Source organism: Hemicordylus capensis, chromosome 5 (genome assembly GCF_027244095.1).
Source record: "Hemicordylus capensis ecotype Gifberg chromosome 5, rHemCap1.1.pri, whole genome shotgun sequence".
Classification (NCBI taxonomy): Eukaryota; Metazoa; Chordata; class Lepidosauria; order Squamata; family Cordylidae; genus Hemicordylus; species Hemicordylus capensis.
This window is the reverse complement of record NC_069661.1, coordinates 76097771-76121556: the sequence shown is the minus strand read 5'-3', so window position 1 is coordinate 76121556 and position 23786 is coordinate 76097771. Positions and strand designations below refer to the sequence as shown.

Genomic DNA, 23786 nt, shown 5'->3' with positions numbered 1-23786 from the left:
CGCTTGGTTACTATATAATAAAACAACATACAAAGTTGTGTGGTTTTGTGCTATAATTTGTAGAATTCGTCACTGAATGAATTAAGAATTGCTGCCCATTTTTCTTATGCTACTTTATTATACATATTTATGTATAATTGTATTGAGACTTTGTTTTAAGATGTTTCAATCCAAGGATGTTAATATTGGTTGCGGACTGTAATAAAGTTAAAATATAGCTTATTTCCACAAAACTCATCTGTGAACTAAACCATATTTGCTTGTTGAAGGATAGTAATAAACAATGAGTTTGTTTGAATAATATATCTGTTTATTTTAAGACAAAAGCACCTTCATTTCTGTCTATGGATGTTGATGGTCGAGTCATCAGATGTGATTCTTTCTCTAAAGTTATTTCCTCTGGGTAAGTGCACTCTCAACGTATTGAACATCATCAGTGTACTGAACATAAACTGAAAATGGGAATTTTGAATTAAAGCCATTGGACAAAGAATCTACAGAGAAATTTGCGGCTGTCAAATGTTGCAAATTCAAATGTCCCTTCTGTGACTATGGAGTTTCCAATGATTTCACAACCTCCTTGAAGCAAATTCCAGTAGGCTTTCTACAATGCAAAACAGATAAAGATTAATATAGCAAACGAGTCACTAAATTAATGAATAAGATGTGTAGGCTGCAATCCTGTCCACACTTGGTAATAATTCTCATTGAACTCACTGGGATTTCCTTCAGAGTAACTAAATATACATAAGCCGCATTTGCGCATAACACGGATCTAGAGGTCCCTTCATCTCCGGTTTCTGAAGCTGTATGTCCAAATGCGAGCAACCACAGTTTTGACAAAAAAATGGACCTGCGATTTCCCTACCCAAACTGTGAAATGAACCTTTGGTTATCATATAGTTTCACTGCCTCCAACTCTAGTTACACTGCGGTTCTGGTGTTACATCTGAATGCTGGCACCACAGTTTCACCCCTCTGAAACCGGAGTTGAGGGAGGAATCTCCTCCCTTGTTCCAGCTGCTATTGGTTGTGAAGGCTGTCCTTCGTGAAAGAAGAAAGCCCGCACAGCCAGTTCTCTCTTCTCCCTGCAGTCAGCGAGACTACAGAGAGGTAGCTCTCCATTTTGTCCAAATGTGACAGAAGAGCGAGGGGAGGGGCGTGGAACTGTGGGTCCAGTTCCACGTTATGTCCAAAGGTGGCCAGTGTGTCCGGCTGTACCAAGGTTCCATATCAGGTCTTCTTCATGGCTATATTTAAGCCTATGGAGAGTCAATGGTAATACTAGCTAGAGTCTGGGGAAAGATGCCATTAGGGGTGAGCCATCATTCTAATGAAGGATCTCCATAAGGGAGACCTGATATAGAATCTCAGGATCTGATAATTTGTATTGTGCAGCCCAATCCTATACAGATGCAGAACACTCACATCTACTCTGCAACAGCTGAAAAGGGCTCCTCTGTGCCTTAATTCCATCTTTATTTAATAATAGTGGCGCAACAGCTATTCATTCATTCATTCATCAAATTTGTAGACCACCTCAAACTTCTGTTTCTGGGCAGTTTACAACAACATAAAGCAAATTAAAAGAAAAATGAAAACCTTAAAACAATTTAAAACCACAGTCAAGTTTAAAAGCTTGGGTGAAAAAGGAGTCTTTATGGACTTTTAAATAAGGTTGAGCAAACCAGCTCGACATTCGACAGGTTTGACGTCGAGCCGGTTCGGTTTGACAGTCCGAGTTCAAACCAAACCATCCCCCTGTTCAGTCCGACCCTGGACCGAACACCCCCCAACTGTTCAAGGGGGGGTGTTGTGAACATTTGGGTGGGGGGGTTGTTGTTTTTTTTAAAAGTAACCTTACTCCCTTTGGGGGATTTCCTTGAGGTGGCGGGGGGGCAGTCCGTGGAGGTTCCCCTTCCCCCTGCCAACCTCTGTTCTCACCACCAGAGGCCCATTCGGCCAATTTTTCTACCCATACGGGCCTTCGAACTTTGGCACGTCGGCCATTTTGGATGAAGCCATGCCTGCACAATTGGCCTCTGCAAGGCCTGGCATGATCCAAAATGGCTGCCGCGCCAAAGTTTGAAGGCCTGAACAGGCCAAAAAAACAGCCAAACGGGCTGCTGGCGGTGAGAATGGAGGCCAGCGGGGGGAGGGGGAACCTCCATGGACCACCCCACCACCTCAAGGAACTCCTCCGAAGGGAGTAAAGGTTAAATTTTTAAAAAAACTTCACAAACCCACCCACCCTGGACCGGGGGGGGGGGGCGTTGAGGGGGGTCAGACCAAACTGGCCCAGTCAGGTTCAAGTCTGGTCAGGACTCGAACCTAACCAAGCCAGCCGGTTCCATGCATGTCCCTACTTTTAAAACATTGTCAGAGATGGGGAGGCTCTTATTTCAGCAGGGAGTGCATTCCAAAGTTTTGAGGCAGCAACAGAGAAAGCCCATCTCTGCGTAGCCACCAGATGAACTGGTGGCAAATGCAGACAAACCTCTCTGGATGATCTCAATGGGTGATGATGCTCATGGCGAAGAACACGTTCTCTTAAATACTCAGGGCCTAATATGTTTAGGACTTTATAAGTTATAAGCAGCACCTTGTATTTTGCCTGGAAACTTATTGGTAGCCAGTGCAGTTATTTTAGAATAGGAGTAATATGGTCTCTACAAGATGACCCAGAGACCAACCTGGCTGCCGCATTCTATACCTATTACAAATTCCGGACTGCATTAACATAGCTATTAACATATCACGCATATTACTTTCCAGTCTCCGTGGCATCATTCATTAAAGTTAACTGAACAATATTGAAATGGAAGCTCGGTAGATTTCTATATTCTGGTGTTCACATTTGTAATTATTCGTGGCTCAGACATCACGGATGTCATAATCCTATAACATCTGCTGACCAGATCACAAAGTAGTAATGTTTTATGTAACAAATATTACTAGATTACTTGTTTTTAAATTAATTCCTGTGCTCTCTTTAGGTTGAGGGTAGGCTATCTAACAGGACCTGCACCTCTTATTGACAGGGTAATTCTACATCTACAGGTCTCAACAATGCAGGCCAGCTCTTTTACACAGGTAATTCTTCCTACTATATATATGATTGTTTTTCAAAATTAAGGCATAATACTGTTTACACTTGTTTGGAAGTACGTCCCACTGATTTCTTAAATGTGCATATTACTGAGAGAAACTTAAGTATGTAGTACACTGTTCTGGGCTCCTTGAAGGAAGAGCGGGATATAAAATATGTTTTTTAAAAAGGATTTTACTTTGAAGTAAAGGATGACAGAACCTTATTGTTGGGTTAAGGGATCAGTACATGTAGAGTTCTGCCCATCACCCTCCATAATGTGACAGTCATGATGTCACGTCCTAATGCCATGTCATAGTGATGCCATGTCATAATGATGCTCATGTCATGATGCCATGGCATTCTGTATTTCCACACCCTGTCAGAAGGCAGCCAATAATGTGAAGTAATTATCTAGACCCATTTCAAACTGGCTTTTGGATGGGCTGAGATTGCCTTGATCGGCCTGATGGATGGTCTCCAGTTGGCTATCAACGGGGAGTGTGACCCTGCTGAACCTTTTGGATATCTTGGTGGCATTTGATACCATCAACCATGGTATCCTTCTGTGTCGCTTGCGGGAGGTGGGATTGGGTGGCACTGTTTTAACAGTGGTTCCACTTCTACTTCTCTGGCAGATTCCAGATGGTGTTGCTTGGAGACTGTTGTTCTGCAAAGTGAGAACAAAAGTGTGGAGTTCCACAAGGCTCCATACTATCTCCAATGCTCTTTAACATCTACTTGAAACTTCTGGAAAAGATAATGAGGGGGTTTGGTGTGGGGTGTTATCAATATGCTGATGACACCCAGATCTATTTATCAATAACAACTTCATCAGGAAATAGCATAACTTCCCTAAATGCCTTCCTGGAGGTGGTAATGGGCTGGATGAGGGATAACAGACTGAAGTTGAATCCAAATAAGATGGAGGTGCTGACTGTGGGGGGGTCAGGAGATAGTTTATATCTACCTATTCTGGATGGGGTTACACTCCCTCTGAAAGATCAGGTACATAGCTTGGGAGTGCTCCTGGATCCCAAACTCTCCCTGGTTTCTCAGGTTGAGGTAGTGACCAGGAGTACCATTTATAATCTTCAGCTGATACATCAGCTACAGCCATTTCTGGAGGTAAATGACCTTAAAACAGTGGTGCATATGTTGGTAACTTCTAGGCATGACTACTGTAATGCACTCTATGTGGGGCTGCCTTTGTACATAGTCTGGAAACTACAATTGGTACAGAATGCAGCAGCCAGATTGATCTCAGGGACAACCTGAAGGGGCCATATAACACCAATTTTGAAAGAATTGCCCTGGCTGCTGCTGTGTTTCTGTGCGCAATACAAAGTGCTGGTTATTACCTATAAAGCCCTTAATGGCTTGGGTCCAGGGTATTTAAGAGAGTGCCTTCTTTGTCATGAACCCTGTCGCCTATTAAGATCATTTGGAGAGGTCCAGTTATTATTTCTGCTAGCTCGTTTAGTAGCAACTCGGGACCAGGCCTTCTCTGTGGCCGCCCCAGGGCTTTGGAATATGCTCCCTGATGAAATAAGAGCATCCCCTTCTCTGTTAGTTTTCAGGAAGACCCTCAAGACGTACCTGTTCTCTCAGGCTTTTAAAAGAAAAAAATTACACTATTTAATGTGTTTTTATCTGTGACCATGTTTTATTTGTTTTGTAAATTTTAACTGTTTTATACTGTTTTTATATTGGTTGTGTCTTCTGAATTGTACACCGCCTAGGGATGTGTATATCAGGCGGTATAGAAATATGATAGACAGACAGACTCTCAAAATGGAGGTGCCAGTTTTTGTGACCCCTTCCCCCGCATCTTTCACAACATGTAAATTCCCATGAATAATATAAACTGTAGAAATGGGGTGGGGGGGGATAGTGAAATGGACACAAAAATGTCCATCAGTGCTGCATTCAGACTAGTTGTTACACACTGCCGAGAAGTAATCACACACTGAGCTTTTCTGACAGAGCAGAGAAGAACTGTTCTTCCTGTTCCATGTCAAGCACTTTATCAACTACAGCACTTTGGCTCTCAGTTGCTGCCCCCTTGAAGGTTTTCTGAATCCATAAATTGAATGTGTCTCTAAGAAATTTTTGCAAGCCTTTGGTGGAGGCTGCAATCAATGAAATCCCCATGGATTTAGAGAGAGAGAGAGAGAGAGAGAGAGAGAGAGAGAGAGAGAGAGAGAGAGAGAGAGATGCCAGTAATTTAAACTAAAATTATTTTATTAAGAAATTAGTACATCCCTGAATACGTTTGCCTTTTACACAAACAGAACTCTCATTGAAGTTACAAATCTTATAAAATGGATACTGATAATTTAGATTAGGACATTAATTTGGATGTTTTTCGCTTTTCTCTCACAGATCATTGTATTACAACTATTTGAAAAGTGGGGACAAAAGGGTTTCCTGGAGCATACAGATAGGTAAGAGAAAATATTAGACTGCTCACAGCCCATAAGCTCTAAGTGTCTTCTTAATCAATTGTCATATATACAGGTAACAGTTGATGATGTGTTCAGTATCTCACAGTTCCACATCACAGAAAGCATCTTTGCATGCCCTTGGAATTTCTTTCAATGGTCCTGAAGTCTCTTCTAGGGGCATATGGACCATTTGGTGCAGTTTGATCCAAATTCAGAAAACCTTTTTACATTCTAAATCTCCTGCAAATCAGTTTTACTGTATGACCACTTTCTCCACACTATGCATAATTTTATAAGCCTCAAATAATGTTGCCACAAACATTGCCTGTCTCTATAAAAGAAGGGGTTTCAAGCCCCTAATAATATTGGTTGCTTTCTATTGCACCTTTGCTGGCACATACATTCAGAGAGATATGGGCATCCACATTTTTTTTTCACTTTTTGCATTTTATTCTTGTGAAGAAATATTTATTTATTTTGCATTTTAAATTTTTATTGGCTTTTACAAGAGCTTTACATTCAAATTACATTCATTTCTACACATAAGTAAATATTGACTTCCTGCTTACCTATCTGCGCAGTTCACGATAACTATACATATAAACCATTGCTATAATAATTCAAAACATACATACTCCTCACTACTACTCAATTTTTCCCAACCCAACCTGCTGTTATTACTGTATTTCAAACCCTACTGAAAAGTCCATATTAGAAAAATAGTTCTTTAAGTAAAGCAAAAATGGTTCCCAAGAGAAATATTTATTTACAACAGCTGACATGATAAGGGAAATTATTCAAAGTAGTCCCCAAATAATTTAAAAGGACAGGTTAGGCAGTAGCTGCATTCACATATAACACGGAACCTCAGTTGAAGGGGCCTGAGGTTCCCCGAGCATTACATGCGAATGCAAGCAATTGGGTAGCAATGGTGATGAAGCCGAGGTTTCAGATATGGAACTCCAATCAGAACCCGCAGGTTGTAGTGAGTTTTGTTGCCACAACCGAAGGTTGGACACAGCCTGTGGTACATCCAAATGCAGAACCACAGCTGCATCCCCTTCAACCAGAAGCGCCTCCCTCAACTCCAGCTGTGATTGGCTGTGTGGGCTGTCAAGAAGGAAGCCCGCACAGTCAGTTCCCCTTCCTCTCTGTTATGTCCGAATTCGGATGGGAGAGCGGAGGGATTACAATTGTGGCTGGGAATGATGGGAGTTGTAGTTCAGCAACATCTGGAATATCACAGGTTGGGAACCCCTGTGCTAGTGCAATGCCCTTTCTGTTCACAATTGATTCTGCTGGCAGAACATTAGTCTAGATGTCAGCCAACACATTAAAAGGCCTGGGCAAATAAAAAGTGGTCAGCAGCCAAAATAAAATACAAAGGGGGAAAATAATCTTATGCCAGCTCAGAAGTGCCAGAATATGTGTGTAGCAGTGGCTGACATTCAGAGCCGAGTACTTGCCCATGCTCCTAACATCTAGTAGAGACGTGCACAAAATGTGGTCCATACCTGCTCCTCTGTTGCTCACTGCCACTTCCTTAATCACAGTGCCCCCCCCCAGCTGCCCTGTGTGATGCTGGCACACACATGGCCTCCATACATGAGCAGTGTACCAGCGTTGCACAGGGGCAGTTGAGGGAGAGCACCATCAGCGCACCATGATAGCTGGTGGGGGCAGGCGGGTACCACGATTAAGGAACTGGCAGCAAGCGGGAGAGAAGCAGGTATGGACCTGCTCTCTTTAACAGTGTGTAATCCCTCCGTGTTAAAGAGATGTGCTGTGATTTGGTGTCCGAATCACATTTCATGCACATCCCTAACATCTAGCAGCATGCACTATCCCATGAGCTGCTGTGTGCAAAGTATGGGCAATTTTGCATAGGAGCACCTTCTTTGTCATGAACCCTGCGTCTGGGAAGGTCCTGTTATGCCCTTACCAGAAGACTCTGAAGAGGAGTGGGGGGCAGTGCACTTACTGGGAAGCAGGGAGACATCTGAGGAGGATCAGGTCCGTAATCTAATTGGGGAGGCATCCGAGGTGTTCCAGGGTGAGGGGTTGCCATGGGAGGAGCCAATAGGGCAGAGTGGTCTTCAGAGGGAAGGGTCTGAGTCCAAGCAGGAGGTCAAGCAGCTGTTGTCTCCCAGAGAATGTAGGCGAGAGAAGCATCAATGGCAGGTTATGAAGTTGAGAAGAAGCAGCCGGCTATCGGCAAGAAGGCAGCAAGAGACTGACTGAATTTGTAGCAGCTAGCAGGCTGGAGCATTGGAGCACCTGGCTGTTGGCTATAAATTCTGCAGTTTGTGCCATGAGCAGATCACTGGAGACAACACATCTAATCAGCCTTCGTGACTCTTGTCTGGTGGATTGTGACCCCGGAATCTAGACCTTTGAAATTCTGCTAGAAGTCCTGGTTTATTGGATATTTATTGGGACTTTTGTGCCTTGACTATTTGCTTCTGTATTTTTGGTGAGACTGTCTTTTTAAACCTGTTGCTTATCGGTAAAGTTGAAACCAGAGATGCATTTACAACCGGCTACGGTGTCATAAATTCATGATCGGCTAATTCAGTTTGGTGGGCTTGTGACAGGTCCAGTTACTCAGGACTAGGCCTTTTCTGTGGCTGCCCCAGGACTTTGGAATATGCTCCCTGTCAAAATAAGAGCATCTCTATCTCTGATTGCTTTTAGGAAGACCCTCAAGACACACCTCTTTTCTTAGGCTTTTAACTGAAATAATTGTAAGCTGTTTTTATCCCATGAAATTGTGTTAACTTTTTCAATCTGTGAAATTGTTTTATTGTTTTTACTCTGTTTAATATGTTGTGTGTTTTAAATAGCGTAGACCGCCTAGAAATGCACATCATATGTGGTACATAAGTATGATAAATAAATAATATGTGCACTGAAGTGATCGCATTAAATGGAAAGAGTCATCAGATTCTTTTGGTACACATGTATATTGCATTCTCCTTATGCTGGAAACATTGGTATAAATTCATTTTGCCTGTTACATGAAATGGATAATAGAAGCAATAGATTTAGCCATTCTACAAAACTGTTGTCATCTTTTACCTGACCTAAGCAACTATCCGTAAAGCTTTTCCAGTGGTATTAGTGCTGTCTGATTTGCTGGGCACCATTTAATGGAAGCACAATGGCTGACTGATGAGCTCCACTTTTGCTCTCTAAGAATACATGCACTGATTGTTTGTTTCCAGGGTGGCAGAATTCTACAAAAAGCAGCGGGATGCAATGCTTGCTGCAGCAGACAAATGGCTGAAAGGTCAGTGAACTCAGTGAACCATGGGCAGTTAGACCATTCATCCAGAGGAAAAAACATCACAAAAGATCCTGAAAAGATTTAAAAGAGAAACACAAAGACTAGTCTGACTTCAGCTACACAGGAGTGGAAAAATAACTTGCCTAGGGTTGTAACTTTTATCAAACAGATGCCACTTGAAATACTATCTGCGTTGTTGTCTCCTCTACCATGTAGTGTTTAGCACAACCTATGAGACTATTTGTCCACATCACCTGGAGAATCTGGCATCAGCTGCTACCACCAAGGATGGTTTCATGTAAACTCTATGCCAAGTGGAAGAAGTACATTAGCTGTGCACTATACACTATTGTACTGGTTCAGAGAAGACACTGACCATAAATCATTTCAAGTAGCATCTGCTCAACAAACAAAAACTACTCTTATATATGTCCGTATGTCTCCAGATCAAAGTACTAGGGACTCAATATTTTAGATCCTCACAGTTCACATATGTTAGTGAACCTGGGCAGAGGCCGCTCAAATGCAGGGTGAACACAATGTCTGAATAATATGTACACAGATTGCACATATGTTGGACAGAATGTTTGAACAGAGCCAGCAATGCTTGAGAAACTCATTAGGATGCTTTCACTGAGTTGTTATGCTTTCTCATCTAGGTTTAGCAAACTGGTATATTCCGAATGCTGGCCTGTTTCTGTGGATTAAAATTAAGGGGGTTTCTGATACTCACCAGATGGTCACAGGAAAAGCATTAGACAGAGGGGTAAGAAAACTCTAATTAGATTTAAAATAAATGAGGTTTTATAATTCACTTATCATATTGGTACTGGGAAACATTTATGTTGCTGTGTGTTCTTAATCCCACTGAAGTGGGTGGGTTCATATAACTGGGTACTGTACTGGAATGTTTGCCACAGGGGAGAAAAGTCCATGAATTTGTGTAAATCTCAGCTTTAATCGTTTCCACTGTTATGCTGTGTTGGGTACTATATAAAACAGTTTACTATCTTAGAAAAGACATTTACATCTGATGATAACCAGAAAATAAAAGCCAACCCTCAGCCTCTCTTTATGTGTGCAGAAATTCTGTGAGGAAAGGATGACAGGAAAATGCAACGCATTAAAAAAATAAATCCAAATGTGTGCTCAGAAGTCCAGTTCTACAAGCCTGAACTTGTATCATATTACAAACAATGTGAATGTTATCTTATGAGTCAGCATTAGCCTAAGGCAATCACATCTAAATATAAAATGCATTGTAAGAAGACTTGTGAGTTTTCTTCTTGTCTAGTTTATTATGTATGGAAGAGTTTCCTTATCCCATATGCATCTGCTATGACTATAACTGTTACTATGAGCCATGCATTCCATTCACTTCCATATGAAAACATATGGAGATAATAAATGAAATGTTAAGTATATGTATTATTAGCAGTTACATTATGTGCAAAGTAATAACAAAAGAAATCAACATTTTAGGTGGCTTTGCTTCCTGGAAAAGGCTTTATGATTAATGGTACAGAACCATGCCCCTACGTCAGAGTATCCTTCTCTTTTGCTTCTCCGGATGAAATGGACCAGGCAAGTGCAATTTGTTCTATCATTGCTCACGTAGGAGAAAGAAAGCTTGTGTAGATGAATGGCTAAAAGGCTGAGCTACCAATCAGGAAATTTCCCCATTCAAGTCTCGTCTCTGACATGAACTCATTAAGTGGCTTTAGACAAGCCACTCCCTTGCAACCCCCGCTGCAATACAGGAACGATCATAGCATGCACTTACCTTAAAGAGTTATTGTGAGAAATACAAGATATTACATTTGGAGCACTTTGAACATTTAAAAGCACTGGACAGATGAAAAGTAGCATTAAGATTTGAGACCATCTTGATATTGAATAAGAAGTAAAAGTGTGGGCCATAATCCCGCATGCACTTAGACAGTTTAAAATCAGTGGCACCTTAATCAGTGACACAGTCTTCAAACTGGATTGTGGCTTCTTGGTTTTATAGAACAGTAATGTTGTCATTGGCTTTACTGGAAACGTGATTTCACATTTTATTTGTGTTTTAAGTCTGTACAAGGCATGTTCTAAAAATTCGTGATCTCTAGATACATCATAAAACATGCATTGTTTGTTTGCTTGTTTGTTTAACATATTTATATCCCGCCCAAACCTACATCTCTGAGTTGTTACTCAGTGGTTGATGTGAGTCCACACATCTTTTCTCCAGACAGAGCACCAGTTCTGGGGAAATCACATTTTCCCCAGTGGTCTAACAGCCTAACCTCACTGGGAAAAAGAGGTTCTTACCCTTTTCATCGCAGCTACTAATGAGACTTGAAAAACAGCAGGGGGGGGGGGGCAAAGTTTTAAAAACCCTCCCCTAGTGCCCAGTCCAGTTCACACTTCCTCCCCAGTTGCTTTTTAAAAAGCTTCTGGCGATCCAATCATGGCCTTCCACCATCTCATCTACTTTGACCCTGAGTCTTTTACAATTGTGACTGGTGGGGACGTATATGATTGCACAAGTTCCATGAGCATATTTGCACATCATCTGTGGCATGACTTGTGATAAACAACACGATTAATTCCTCTCGCTAATGCCTGTTATATTCTGTAAAATGCTTTCCCATTTCATTTGAAGTGTATACTTTGTAAAATATGCTTAAAATGTCTTTAGACACTGAAAGGTTTCTGCAGTACCACTGCAGTGAAGGAGTGCTCAGTTAACCCTTTAACAACAAAAAATGAACACCACAAGAGCTTCTCACTATTTCAGTAACAATGCCCTACCATTGCATTAACCTTATGTTCTTCTGCTGCTCTATGAAAGTTGTATGTTCTTCACTCCCTGACATTTTAGCACATATCTCCCTTTGACCAGGACTTTACTACAGAAGAACTTTGCTACACATGGGGGTTCTGTTCCTCACCTGCTACCGCTACTAAGGGACCCACGAGTAATGAGGCATTCGGTCTATGAGGAAAGGGGGATTAGGTTCCAGGGTGGAGGGGAAATAATTTAAAGCCCCCAAACAGCCCCCAAATGGGCCAGAACTTACTCTGGAATGCTCCACTGGTCCTCCATGTGCTCAGGAATGCCCTCCAGGAAGGATTACCCCAGGCGCGGAGCCAGCCAAATGGCGGCCTGCGTCCAGCCCCACTCGGTGGCCCCCTCCAATAAGCCTGTGCACGTGATGTCATGCGCACAGCAGCGTGGCTCAGGCTCTGGAGAAGCCCAGAGCAAACTCCCCCCTCCCACGCACCGAGCCTCCGCCCTCCCACGCCCAGGCCACAGAGAGCCCAGGTGAACTCTTCACCAATTATTTCAGGCAGCTCCGACTGCCCGATGGAACGTTTTTCCCTTCCTCTCCCTCTCTGGAGGGAGAGAAAGGGGAAAACGTCCTATCTGGCAGCTGATGCTGCCTGAAATGACGAGGGGAGAGCTCGTTCGGGCTCTCAGCAGCGCAGGCCATGCCCCCTTGTCACATGCAAAGGGACTGTGGCCTGGGCTACTGAGAGTACAAGCGAGCTCTCCCCTTGTCATTTCAGGCAGCGTCGGCTACCAGATAGGACGTTTCCCCAAGAGAGGGAGAGGAAGGGGGAAATGTTCTATCGGGCAGTCAGAGCTGCCTGAAATAATTGGTGAAGAGTTTGCCAGGGTGTGGGAGGGGGAAGTTTGCTCTGGGCTCCTATGGAGCCCAAGCCATGGGGTGGGGCTTGGCAGCCATTTCCCATTGGCAGCTTGGGTTCTTTTAACCCTTTCACCAAATGGTGGCTCCACACTTGGATTCCCCACCCCTCCAAAAAAACCCATGGAAAAACACATGGGAAAGTCCTTTTATTTTCCCCACAAATGAGCCACAAAATAGTTCCCCCGGTCTCTTCCTGGCTTCCTAGAGACAAAATGGTAGCCCGAAGTTACCTCCGAGGTCACTTACGGCCCTCTAGGAAATGCAGATACATGGTTATTAACCCATTAGCATCTGCGGATACTGGAAACAGGTGTCAATAAAACACCCCATGGATACATGGAGCCGCAAATAGTGATTCCATGATTAATGAGGTTCTCCTGTATTGTCCAAGGCAAATAATTTTTTCTTTTCATTACATGGTGATAGGATACTGCCACTAGTGCTGAATCATGGCAATTCTCATTAAAGTAATAAGGAAGTTAAATCATCTGGAAAGGCCTTAAATGGTGTGTGTGTGTGTGTGTGTGTGTGTTTAACAGTTCACTATACATTTCAAACACATCTAACAAGCAGCTAGGGCTTCATGTGCATAGCCTTGTTGGATAAGTTGTAAATTGCCCAGATTACATGTCTGAGGGAGCAGCAGGGCAGTAATCCAGCTGCTAGATCAGACTGAATTGTATGCACAGCATCTACTTCACGATGCTCCCTCTCTCAGTGTTTTGTTTTGTTTTTTTTAACTAAAAACAGTTCTTTTTAAAGAGGCTTTTTTTAATGCTTCACCTGTTGCTTATATTTGGTAGGTTCTTTAGTCTTTAGTTTTTTATAATTCTTAGTTTTTAGCTTCTTAAATAATTTAATTTTGAAATTTTAAAAGCTAATTCTGATTGGGGTCTTAGCTTGGATTTTCAACTTCTTTATTTGAAGAAGGGAGGGAAATGAGCGGCGGGACTTCCCTGACCGCCGCCCGGGAGGAGGAAGGGTGGTGGCACGGCCCTTTTCAGACACCCACTGCCCGATAAGGAGGGCCTGTGGCAGCGATGAGGTCCGGCCGAAAATGGCCGCCCGCCATTTATCTGCCTGGATAAGGTAAAATGCTCAGTGAGGGGAAGAAGGGTGGGCAGGCAGGAGGGAGGGAGGGGAGAGAGGGCAAGAGAGTGAGGCAAGAGGGAGGGGGAGGAGCAGAAGGGAGGGGGAGGGGCAGGATAAAGTGGGGGAGAAGGGGAGGGGCAGGAGAAAGTGGGGCAGGAGAGAGTGGGCAGGAGGGAGTAGGGCAATAGAGAGTGGGGCAGGAGGGGGGAAGGAGAGTGAGAGAGTGGGGAGAGAGGGGGAGGGAGGGAGGACAAGAGAGTTGGGCAGGAGGGGAGGGAGGGCAAGAGAGAGGGGTGGGAGGGAGGGTGAGAGAGAATGGGACAGGAGGGAGGGCAGGAGAGAGTGGGGCAGGAAGGGGAAGGCAAGAGAGTGGGGCAGGAGGGAGGAAGGAGGGTGAGAGAGGGGGTAGGAGGGGAAGGGAGGGCAAGAGAGAGTTGGGTGGGGGAAGGAGGGAGGGAGGACAAGAGAGTGGGGCAGGAGGGAGGGGACAGGAGGGAGCTGGCAGGATGGAGGGGGCAAGAGAATGGGGTGGGAGAGAGGGAGGGGGAGGGAAAGTGGAGCAGGAGGGAGGCAGGAACAGCTGGCCCCAAAGAGCGCACAGATGCTCTGTTCGGGTCGGCTAGTTGTAACTATTTTATAAATGTTGTGAGCTGCCCCCAAACAGTAATGTACTGGAGGGGCTGGGTACAAATATTTTGAATGAATGAATGAATATTTGCACATGTGATTCCCCAACTATCTAGGGATAAGTACATGAAAGCCGACATCTATAGTTCTTACTTGCTGGGCTATGAAAATGCCTTATATTGAATCAGTCCATTGATCCATCTAGCACAGCATTTTTTACACTGATGGGAAGCAGCTAGTCAGGGTTTCAGACAGATATCTTTCCTAGCTCTACCTGGAGCCCCTGGGTACTGAACCTGAAACCTTTTGTGTGTAAATCATGTGTGCTCTAACAATGAGCCTACTGCTCTTTCCCAAAGAGATTCAACCACTGAACTATGACTTCCTCAAAGCTGTGGCTTTTCTACTGGTATAAAAATCACTGCTATAAGATAGTAACCATGATCAGTTGTGCCAGTGACATATTGCTCAAACTGCAAACTTATCCCACCATTCCCTCCTCCAGGGATTCTGCTAGCACTGCAAGTTGTTTGATCTACTGTGTTGAGGCACTGTAGTTAATGCAACTGAAATGCTGTTTTGGGATGGAATTCCATAACAATTCATCGGGGAAATTATATATAAAATGGCAGTAATGGTAATCACTACATACCTGAGATGGAGTATTTTCTGTTGTGATGTACATAATAAAGCCGCAGACTGATTTAGTTCTTGTGGCCGCTTCTCTTCAAATTCCTGCCAAAAATAACAAACTTATTTTACTGGAAAACACTAGTTCAAGTAAATAAGCCCCATTGGAAACATCTGAATGGTTACTGGACCCATTGATCTGAAGATTCCAATTTAAGTGCAAATTGTTCCTGCTTATAGGTGTGTGCATAAAATTCTGTTATAAAGAGTACCGTGCACATAGGAAAGAGATATATAAATCATCTGCTTCTTGATTTTTTTAAAAGTTTATTTTCTTTTTCTTTTCTTTTTTGCAATGAAATAGTTATGAGTTTTCCAATACTCTGAGTCAGTTTTATCTAAGAATTTTAAACTGCAATGAATGCCTGATGAATTTATAAAGCACTAGTCCTCTATATGATACTTTAGATACTCTCTTCCTGAATTCCAAGAACCAATATCTAGACTTTAATATAATAGTCTAATATTATATTATAATTATTAATTAATATAATTAATTAGTAAACCTCCAGACTAGACTACTGCAATGTGCTTTATGTGGGGCTGCCTTTGTACATAGTCCATAAACTGCAGTTGGTACAGAATGAGGCAGTCAGGATGGTGGTCTCTGGGTCATCTCAGAGAGACCGTATTACTCCTATACTAAAAGAACTACACTGGCTGTCTATAGGTTTCTGCAAAACAAAGGTGCTGGTTGAAGCCTGTAACCCATCACTGCCTCCAGGCAGGCATTTAGGGAGATGATTTCTTCTACTGATGATGTTGACGTGGAGAAATAGATTTGGTTATCATCAGCATAATTAAAAAACACTCTGTACCAAAACTCCTGATGATTTCTCCCAGCAGTTTCATGTAGATGTTAAAGAGCATGGCATGCCATATTGAAAAGGAGTTCCCTGAAAGATTCTGCTTTAGGGATTAAGTGGATAGGAAGACAGACAGATAACAGAGCTATCATAAACAGTCCTTGTACCAAACAGAAAATCCAGATCAAGCCCATTCATTCCAATGCTGTCTCTAGGGTTTCTATAAGAAATTTATCTTAGAAGAACCTAGAAAAATATAAGATATTTTATCCAAGACCTAACATCGCCTAGAGTTTCCTTTTTTTTAACTATGAGAAAGGAAGGGATCTATCCAGCTCAACACACACACACACACACACACACACACACACACACACACACACACACCATTTGACCTTGAAAGTAGGGATGTGCATGAAATACTTCAGGCACATCCCAGGGGGCGGGGAGGGGTTCCCTTAAGAGGAGGCAGGCGGGTCCTACCTGCCCCTCCTGCGAGGCTCCACCGCCCCATGCCGCCATCACGGGACTGTTCCAAGAGAAACATCCCTGTGAAAGCGACAAGATGCTTCCCCCAGCATCCCTCAAGTGGTGTCGGCATGCAAATGGCATGCAAATTCAAAGTATTAAAGGAAGTCCTCACCCTGCACTGAAATGTTTCAGCTACAGGGTGCCGAATCATTTCGGTACCTCTTCAAAGAGGTGCCGAAATGATTTGAGCACATCCCTACTTGAAAGTACCAAAGCTTCCCGTTACTGGAGTGTGGGATCAATGTTGTAGGAAAACCTGAATTGAAAATATTTACATGAAATTTGTCTTCATTTGTATAAAAATTGCATATAATCTTTCGCTTAAAACGTAACCTACTATGAAAATTTACCCAGTGCCCTAAACAGATTGTGTTCTGATTTAGCATGTTATTTAACGCCTTCATATAAAAGTAGTACCCCATTTTTTGCATCTCATGTTATAATTCCTGGATTCCTGAGCAGTAAGTTCTCAGAATTCAAATGGTAGAAGCATTTAATGGTAGCATTAAGTGTACGTACCTTCAAGGAGATCAGTCCATCTGTTGATTTTTAATGAATTTTTTTAAATGTGCTTTTTAAAATTAATTCTTTAAAAATCAACTGGTAGACTGATCTCCTTGAAAGTAATCACATTTAATGTTACCATCATGTGCTACCACCGTATGAATTTTGAGCAGAAAAAAATTCTACAGAAAAATGTGGCAGCAGAAATGTTTCTGGAAAATTGTTCACCCCACACATCACTCTATGTGAGGCCAGTCAATGGTCAAAACAAGGACTTTTCACCTACTTCCATCTTGGTCAACCAACTACTAGGAGTAGAGTGAGGAGAGCCAAGAGAAAGTGAGCTTGTCTTTTTAATTTCAGTGGGACTTCCAAGAGTAAATGTAACCAGGATGTCATCTGTGGTGTTCTGAGGTAATTGCCAGTCTCCCCAATGTTTCTCTCAGAACAATGATCCTAGCCTGCTTCTTGGTAGTCAATAAACAGAGATGCCAGAATTGAAGGGTACTAGTACATTCAAAGATCCACAACTGACCTATGGCCTTTCCTGCACTTAGACCAAGTTGTAATATTAAAAGTGCACCCATGGAACTAGACTCAGGCAAAATCCATAACCATTGTCATCTGTGGTCAATGACTGTCATGTCCTTTCTCCAAAACAAACTTATATTGGATAGGCCAGTAGGTTTCAACTTCTTCCCATCCAAAAACTAGTTTTTACTTCAGTGGTCAATGAGAGACCTATGTTTTAAATACTTCATAGTATATGTCCACCTTTCATCTTGCACCCCATAACCATCCTCTTTCTGTTTTTCTCAGTCTTTCTTCTCAATCCCTAAATAAGAGGGTGTGGGAAATTAAAATGGTGATGGTGCCAAGAGTGCAACCCACTTTAGGCTGGAATATGACCCAGTTGTGAACTCTAACCTGGCTGAACCCTACTGGTTGAACTCCAGTGAACTATCCTGGTGCCCTTTCAGACTTTATAGTTCTGTTTCAATCTAGTCTGGTCATGTGGAGCCATAGTTAAGGCATCTTGTGATGCATGATGAAGAGAGTTTTCTCTCTCAGATAACTATAGGATTGCTATTTTGAGCATGGACATTTATTTCTGGCACTACCATTTAAAGCATGGTTTTTGCCCTGTAGCATGAGATTGTGTTTTTTTTCTCCCTTAAACTAATGCAGCTAAATGTCATAACCTAACCACAATTAAACTGCTTTGGGAACTTTTGTTGAAAAGTGGTATATAAATATCTGTCATATTTGTAACACTTTTATTTATTTCAGTGGGAGAGCAAAGTGCTCAAATCACATCTAGTGAAAATAACAGGAAATTAAAATGCTTAATTTGGAGTAGCTTGTGCCCCTGCAATTTTCCTTGAAATCAAGAGGTTTATACATTTCACAAGTTATACTTTCTTCCTGAGTATCTTGACTATTAGCTACCTGAGTCAAGATACCTAAGTATCTTGACTATTCGCCCAGGAAATCTAGGACCAACAAACGGAAGTACTTTTTCACACAACGGATAATCAACGTGTGGAATTCTCTGCCACAAGATGTGGTGACAGCCAAGAAGCTGGATGTCTTTAAGAGGGGTTTGGATAACTTCATGAAGGAGAGGTCTATCATCGGCTACTAGTTGGAGGGCTAAAGGCCACCTCCAGCCTCAAAGGCAGGATGCCTCTGAGTACCAGTTGCAGGGGAGTAACAGCAGGAGAGAGGGCATGCCCTCAACAACTGCCTGTGGCTTCCAGCGGCATCTGGTGGACCACTGTGTGAAACAGGCTGCTGGACTAGATGGGCCCTGGGCCTGATCCAGCAAGGCTGTTCTTATGTTCTTAAGCTTATATTTCAAGAATGTTTTAATACCAAAAAAGACCACTCACTTTTCCTGTCTCTGTACCCCATAAAATGCGTGAGCTGTATTTAATTCTACGTGTAAGAAATTGAAAGAAGAAATGGGCAGGAATGTGATAGAGCAAGATTAGTTCAATTATGCTGACTTTTATCAAGATGAACTATGATAATATTTTTTAAATCATTTACTTGTTCTTTTATTTAGGCTTTCCAGAAGCTTGCTGAACTTATAAAGGAAGAAAGTGAATGAAAGCCTGTGGCAAAGCGGCATTTACCAAAACCTTCCCTGGCTGACATTCAGACTGTGCTTCTAATTTCACTGAATGAGCTGCTAAATAAATCATTTATTTTATCCCTGCTTCTCACAATGTTTCATTGTTTTAAATATTATGCAGTAGCTTTTGTAGAAAGTGCATTGCCTTGGCCAACAATTTATTATAATAATATACTTGGGTGCTTACATGCACATTATGTCAACACTGTTTCGTAAGTACTCCCTATTCCAGCAAGGGGAAATGAGTCCCCTAAAAAGTGAATTATCTATGTTTTGTTATGACTCACCATTAAGAATGGAATAAATCCCAGTTCTGTCTCCCTAGTCTCTAGAGCACACAAGTTCTATAGCAATAATTATTAGGCCCATACATTTTCAGATCAAGCACAGGAATCTAGCATTCCTAGCCATTGTATACCTTTATACTGGCTCCCTCTAGTGGCCGCTATCTAAAATGTAGTGGCCACTGATTTAGGATCAAACTGCACAGGACACTAGGAGAGCCACAGCTGATTTCCCAGCAGTTTTTTTGTTTGTTTTTTTTAATTGAAATTTAATCTTGGGAAGCCACAAAATTGATTGCAGTGGTGGCACTGGGGGAGACAGTGACAAATCCTTTCCTTATGGGCTAATTCTGTGATCAAAATCATCCTGTCTAAGCTGCATTCCCACTACTTCCCCACTGCTAAAGTAACAGTGAAGGGCGGGGAAAGAAAAACACATTCCGTCCCCCCATTTCTCACCACCTAACCCTAACTTCCATGCCAAATTTTCTCCCTTAGTTTGGCCATCCATTCTCCCGAGCAGACGGCTTCTGTCTATGAAAAGATGAGACTCAAGGAATTCAAGAGAAATTATGCTCAATTTGTAATGCATTTGAAGGTTACAAGATGGGGGAATTTGTATTTCAAACTGGATAATTATGAATGTCAGCAGCATCCCTGGTTATATGTAGTCAGCCTCACACACACACACACACACACACACACACACACCAGCATGGGAGAGCTTTCTCGTTGTACATTCCCATGACACTGCAGAGTGTGTGTATTGTATATGTGTATGGCACATGGGGGAGTCTCAAATCAGGACTCTCAGCAGCCAGACCCCGGCAACCATCTTGGTCCTTTACTAAGACCGGTGGATTAAGATGCTTGGAACAAAGGCATCCTCTAAGCTGCAATGCCAGGTTGAAAATTGTCAGCTGAACTTAGCCTGGATCGTGTCAGCTGAGCTCTTAATTCAATGAGGACACATCAGACCCTAAAAAACCTCTGCTTCTAAGCCAGTTCAGCAGTCTGAGAAACTTGCGTCAAGTAGCTATGCAGATACATCCTGCCTTGTCTTACCTATTCTGGTACCTGACCACCATGCCTTTGGCCAGGCTTCCTGCTTCTGGTTGCCTGCTTTTATCTGTTTGATCTGGTTCCATGCCATGGCCCATCCTCAATCACAGCCTCAGGCCCTGCTTCTGGTCTGCTTGATCTCGTACCTACCCCCAGACCTGACCTCAACTGCTTCTCCTTTGGGGCCTCCATTCTATGCTCACCAGTGCCAAAACTGAACCACCCCCCACTGTAGCCTGTTTCAGAGCACGGACAAGGGGCTTAGACAAAGTCATGAAGGACAGGTCTATCAATGGCTACTAGTCTGGTGGTGGCTATACGCCACCTCCAGCCTCAGAGGCAAGATGCCACTAAATACCAGTTGCAGGGGAGCAATGACAGGAGAGAGGGCAAGCCCTCACCCCCTGCCTGTAGACTTCTTGGAGGCATCTAGTGGGCCTCTCCGTGAAACAGGAGGCTGGACTAGATTGGTCTTGAGCCTGATCCAGCAAGGCTGTTCTTCTGTCTGTCTGTCTGTGTCCATGTGAGTGTTATGAATATAACATCATGTAGGTATTTTCTTACCTGAACAGCTGCCTCCCTCCTGGTTCGGCAATGTATTGATACACTGGCATTACAATCCTTTATTATGTGAAACCATAAAAACTAGCTGGGCCTGGTGCAGAGCATCTGCACCTCTACTTCTCCCCCACCCCCACCCCACTGGTACTGCCGTCATTTTCTCCCACCGACCATTTTCTCCCCCCACCCACCTACCACTGCCACCTTCTCTCTCCCCCCCACCCACCCTCCACTACCATTTTCTCCCACTGCTCACCCACCTGCCCACCACCTCCATCTTCTCCCCACTTGCCCACCTGTCTGTCTGTCCAGCGACACTGCTTTCCTCTTCCCCTGCCGACAGTTCGCTCATGAACTCTCTCACAGGAGCTTCCATGCATAGGATTAGCGACAAGCACACCTAAGAGATAGATAGATAGATAGATAGATAGATAGATAGATAGATAGATAGATAGATAGATAGATATAAAAATAAAATATTTATTTCAGATAACGTATGTGCTCTGTTCCAAACAAATTTTCTACAGAGGTCATATAGAAAGTTAATTATGTCTTTTATTCAAAAGGGTTGTGTGTGTGTGTGTATCCTTTCCAGTACCAGAAGGAAGGTGGTTTGTATTAAATAACAAGTTGTTCTAGTAAGAACTAATCAGCCTACTTTCCTTTCACTGTCTCTACAACTGGATTAATTTTGGTTCAAATAAAGGTTCACAAGTTAGATCTCTTGTACCTCAAATGTTCATGCATCCACCATCTTGGATCAGAGTGAATGGCATTATTGCAAACTATACCATTGAGGTGTCCATGTGTGTCACTCGCTACAACTGTATCAAATTTGGTTCAAATGGGTTAGATAGTCCTCAGATTAGTTCACGTGCCTCAGAAGTTCACACGTCCACCATCTTGGATCAAGGTGGATGACATCATCACAAACTACACCATTAGGACATCTCTATGTGTCCATACAGCTGTTGAAAATTTGGTTCAAATCAATTAGACTGTCCACAAGTTATTGAACTTGTGCCTCAAAAGTGTACGTGTCCGCCATCTTGAATTGGGTCTGCCATTGTCACAATCTATGCTGTTGAGGTGTCCCTATGTGTCCCTACAGCAGCAAATTTTGTTCAGATCGGTGAAGTGGTTCACAAGTTAGCCCACTTGCACCTCAAATGTTCACGTGTCTGCCATCTTGAATTGGTTTGGATGACATTGTCACAATCAATGCTGTTGAGGTGATCCTATGTGTCCCTACAGCTGTAGCAAATTTGGTCACATCATTTAAGCGGTTCACAAGTTAGCCCACTTGCGCTTCCAAAGTGTATGCATCTGCCATCTTGGATCAGGGTGGATGCCATCATCACAATCTATGTTGTTGAGGTGTCTCTGCGAGTCACTCACTGCAACTGTCCCTAATTTGGTTTAAATTGGTTAGACAATCCACAAATTAGCCCGCTTTTGCCTCAGATGTTCGTGTGGCTAACATCTTGAATCGGAGAGAATGACATCATCACACACCATGCTATTTGGGCATCCCTATGTGTCCCTACAGCTGCAAATTTGCTTCAAGTCGGTTAAGCAGTTCACAAGTTAGCCCACTTGCACCTCAAATGTTTACATGTCCGGCATCTTGGATTGGGGTGGATGACATCATCACAAACTACGCCATTGATGTGTCCCTATGTGTCCCTACAACTGTACCCAGTTTGGTTCATATTGGTCCAGGCATTGGGTAGTTGATGGGGTGGGGGGAACACACGGACACACACACAGAATGCCGGGTGATCTCATAAGCCTACTGGAAAGCAGGCTAACAATCAATTAACAATAAAAGAACCAACACAAGAAGGGGTAGGAATCCATTGTAGCAAAAGCATTCTTTTTGCATAGTCCACAAAACGTATGCTACAAGACTGTGTGATGTATGTATTCCTCTGTTTGTGGGTATCTGTATACCTTTTGTTCCTGATCTGCTCTGCTGGCACTGGCAGAAATATTCCTATCAAGAAAATGAGGGAGAGGGGCTTTGGATTAATTTACCCCTTCTGTGTGGTATGGTGAAGTGGAATTGTGAAAAATCCAACATCTTTAGGCCCAAATCATGATGTCCTAGATTTAATGTAGGTTCAGGACTGCACAATTTGGAGCAACTACCGTATACTGTGGAACTTTTTTGTGTAAGCCCAAAGAAATATGACACCCTTGCATGGATGTCAACCTGTCTTACACTAGAAATACCCAATGAGCAGGGGATGGGTGAATGGGAACAGTCTCGCTCCCCCATCACATGTAGGCAGTAAGTTTATTCACACCAGCTGCCATGTTTGGCAAACTGCTGTTGGGATTTTGCCATGGACATTGTCTCTATGTGGGGCATGCAGCTTGTATATATTTGAATGGGGTCTGCGTTTTGGCTCGGTGTGGAGTCACTGTGTTTTGTTTGTCTGCTCCTCACTTGCTGTCCTGAATTTAAAACTCAGAGGTTCGCCCTCTCTCTGTATAAGAGACTATTAGTCTGTTTATTGTTTTTTTAGCATATGATTTAGTTAGTAATAAATATCAAACTCTTGTTTCTCAGTTAAAGTTGCTTCCTGTACAATTATAGAGGATAAGTAATTCCTCTGCAACCTTTCACTTGAGGAACAGGCCCCCAAATACTGTGTAGGAATTGTGGGGGGGGGGCGGGGCAGCGGGAATGCAGCAAGGCTAGCTGAATTTGAAATGTCATTACTTTTGTAGCAGAACAACAAGTACAACTACAAATGTTTCTATAGTGCTAACAGAATAAATAACAGAAGCAAGAAGGAAGAGTCAACATCCTTCTATTTCTTCCAAGTTCTGACTGGCAAGGAGATTCTGGGATGTTCTGGATGGTACCTTACCAGTCCATGTGATCAGAAAGATGACAAGCCAAAAGCACAACCATTGGGATGAACAGTGTGCCATGATACATCAAAGGGAGGGACGTAGCAGGAT

At 42.9% G+C, this 23786-nt stretch overlaps 1 protein-coding gene across 3 annotated transcripts in view; it reads left to right on the top strand.

Moving 5' to 3' along the window:
- Positions 1 to 18984, top strand: part of LOC128327223 (kynurenine/alpha-aminoadipate aminotransferase, mitochondrial-like) — a 32304-nt gene extending 13320 nt beyond the window's left edge. For all 3 annotated transcript variants that reach the window (XM_053255706.1, XM_053255707.1, XM_053255705.1), the window contains 7 exons: positions 321 to 403; positions 2997 to 3093; positions 5474 to 5535; positions 8760 to 8824; positions 9481 to 9587; positions 10304 to 10405; positions 18838 to 18984. In XM_053255706.1, coding sequence (XP_053111681.1) covers positions 321 to 403; positions 2997 to 3093; positions 5474 to 5535; positions 8760 to 8824; positions 9481 to 9587; positions 10304 to 10405; positions 18838 to 18882 — 561 coding nt within the window. In that variant the 3' untranslated portion in view covers positions 18883 to 18984. The remainder of the gene's footprint in view (positions 1 to 320; positions 404 to 2996; positions 3094 to 5473; positions 5536 to 8759; positions 8825 to 9480; positions 9588 to 10303; positions 10406 to 18837) is intronic.
- The last annotated feature ends 4802 nt before the right edge of the window (positions 18985 to 23786 follow it).